This window comes from Raphanus sativus, chromosome 9 (genome assembly GCF_000801105.2).
Source record: "Raphanus sativus cultivar WK10039 chromosome 9, ASM80110v3, whole genome shotgun sequence".
In the NCBI taxonomy this organism is placed as follows: Eukaryota; Viridiplantae; Streptophyta; class Magnoliopsida; order Brassicales; family Brassicaceae; genus Raphanus; species Raphanus sativus.
In genome coordinates, this window is record NC_079519.1 from 29,581,184 (window position 1) to 29,584,382 (window position 3,199).

General features: G+C 29.7%; 1 protein-coding gene across 1 annotated transcript in view; it reads right to left on the reverse strand.

Moving 5' to 3' along the window:
- Positions 1–2,262: 2,262 nt before the first annotated feature.
- LOC130500207 (uncharacterized) overlaps positions 2,263–3,199 on the reverse strand; it is a 1,809-nt gene continuing 872 nt past the window's right edge. The window contains exon 4 of the mRNA XM_056994968.1: positions 2,263–2,283. Within this exon, the coding sequence (XP_056850948.1) occupies positions 2,263–2,283 (21 nt within the window). The remainder of the gene's footprint in view (positions 2,284–3,199) is intronic.

Sequence of the window (3,199 nt, forward strand, 5' to 3'; positions counted from 1 at the left end):
TAAATGCATCATTTTCCGTATTTAACTATTTCTATAAATTTTAACCAATCAAAATTTAGTAAACAATATTAATGTCTTGTTTACAATTTGTCATTATTACAATTCAGTAAATCTAAAATATAGATTTCTTAGAAACAAATTTACAATTTGTCATTATTACATACTCCTTCCGTTTCAATTTATTTGTCGTTCTAGACTTCGACACACAGATTAATAAACATTTAGTTTTGTATATTTACTAGATAAAAACATCATTACCAATACACCTAACTAGATTTCAACCTATAGAAAAATAGATTAGACTAAAAAATCAATAAATTTTGCATTGAAATCATAAAACGACATTTATTTTGAAACGAAAATTTTGCTCCAAAGCGACATCTAATTCGAAATGGAGGGAGTACTAATCAAACATGATTAACATAAATCTTGAAAGATACGGTCAACATTGATATTTATTAAAAGAATTTGTACTAATAAATTTTGGTCAAATAAAAACTTACTAATTAAGTATGATAATATTTATTACTTTAAACGAAAGATATTCCACACTAAAATCATTTATAAATACTATGCAATTATGCATTTGTTACACCATTCGTGATCAATTAGATCATAAGGAAAAAATGAAACACCTCGTACTTTTTTCTTGGTTATCATTGCATACTTTAGTGGACAAGAAGCTTGCGTTAAAAACGTGTTGTAATACATAACGAACTCGGTCCTGGTAGAAATCTCGAGTACCATTGTTATTCCAACAAGGATGATTTAGGCATAAAAAACATGGCCTTCAATGCTACCCCATATGTCATCGCATTCCATGACGAGATCCCTAATTTAACAACATGGAATTGTTTGTTAAGGCAAGGACCTAACAATAAGTTTGTCTTTGACGTTCAAATGTACAAAGCAGGACCAAGACTTATCCCTCGATGTGGTCAGATACGAATATGGACGGCTAAACTTGATGGAATATACTTTGCAAGACACCTTAATGAACCATCTGGTTTAGCATTACGTTGGATTGAAAAATAATGTATTTTCTGTCTTTTTTTTCTTCTTTAACTATTATAATAATGAAATATAATAATGTCATTTCTTATCATCAATCTGCATTTTTCTTTCCCATGGATGGATTGATATCCTCTTTTCCTTCCCAACAAAAGCTTGAGCTGCTATCACAAATTAATAGCTTACACAAATAAATGGTTTATCAAGGATAAAGTATCAGAAATGATTTTACAAAGGCTTCAGCTGCTATCACAAATCAATAGCTTACACAAATAAATGGTTTATCAAAGATAAAGTATCAGAAATGATTTTACAATTCTCTGAACCTCCACATGAGCGAAACTCTGCCAAGCCGCCATTGTCTAAGGCTCTAAATGTGAGTGTTTGCAGATATCAAGTCTACAGGTAACAGATCAATTACAATTTAATTCATCTAACTGAAAGTTTCTCTCTTTCGAATCGACGGTGGCGCAGAACGACGGTGAAACCCGATTTGTCTCGTGAATTGGACTTTATTTTCATAGGCTCGGCCCGAGTTTGCTTTCATGTACAGATCGGATTTTGTATCATTGGTTCAACTGATTTACTTTATTATTTGGTTTGGTTCGGTTTTATTTGGTACAAATGATTTTTTTTTTATATTAAAAAGAAGTACATATGAACCGAAATCCAATTAATCTCTCAAAACAAAACAAAAATGTTGACAATTAGTTCGCCTGCAAATTTTCTAATGAAGCAAATGATCACTTATCTTTTTATCTATCATCATGAATCAAATCCAATCTATGACGACAAGTCAACCATTTCCCACTTTACTACTGCTTAGTAGTATTAAGTTAGTACAATGATCACTTACCTTTTTACCCGTCCTTCATATCTTTCTTTCTGGTCTGTGCAAATTGGACCATGTCACGTTTAATTTCTATTATTAAGATACAATTTTATTTGGCACATTAAATTTGATTGTGAGATTATGGCAACTCTTAAAAGCAACAAATTAACTATATGTATTATATTTTACCCTTTCCTTGACTAAACCAATGAAATGTTAACTAGTATGCCAACATATAATCTTGCATTCATGTTGATATATATTTTGTCCGTTCTAACTTATTATACCAACTGATTATATGTCATATGATTATTTTTTTGAACATTATCATACGAATATTTTGCTTATGAGCTAGATCGCTCCAATCGAAGAAAATTAGAAGAGGACAAAGAATGGAAGACAGTTGAAAGACATTGGAATTATCGATCAGGGTTATGGATCTGTATGAAGTAGGCACATAAAATAAGTTAAAAAAACGAGTACGAAGTTTTGCATATGATTATACTATAGCTATAACATGGTCCCAATATTATCTGTTGATAATTGGTGGATCATTTTTTACCGAATGTAGCCTACCATATTAAGTCCGACCATCCTCAATGAGAATAAGCTAATAAACGTATGTACTTCTCCTAACTATCATTACAAACTTTTTGTTTTATTGCTATAGGTGTACATTCAAGAAAAGTATTTCATACCTCAAAGAATGAAAGTGTGTTTTCAAGAAAAGTACTATTTCATACCTCAAAAGAATGAAATTAGTGTGTTTAGTTTCTCTTTTGCAAACTTTGAATTCAGCTCAATAAAATATGCATATTTGCATACTTGCTATTGTTTGAAGATCAACCCAAATTGTGATATTTATTTGTTTTTTTTTCAATGTATGGCATGCATTATTATCAATATATAATTTGACAGTAATCTTCTATCTATTTGTTTCAGTGTTCTGGATATGGATTGATAGAACTAGTTTTGGACTTGGTAAATTTTGATGGAACTATTTTTTAGGTGATGTAGATTTTTGTATCCGGTTAGACAGTGTGTGATCTAATACACTATGCTATGTTTTATAAATTTTCAACTCTAAAACTAATTTGCAGTGAAAAAAATTAATCCATATATATTTCTTTATAGATATTTCAGCTTTAAACTCGTTTAATTTTTTTTCACCATCCAATGTAAGAATTATTTCGAATACATATTTACATGGAAATGGTTACTTGTTAATATGTGATACGTGTTTTTACTGTTTGTATTGTTTATGAAAAAAGAAACTTTATGTATGGAGATATATAATTAGTATGATTAACATGTAAATGTTATTTATATGTGTGTGTATGTTCGCTCAAAAAAATA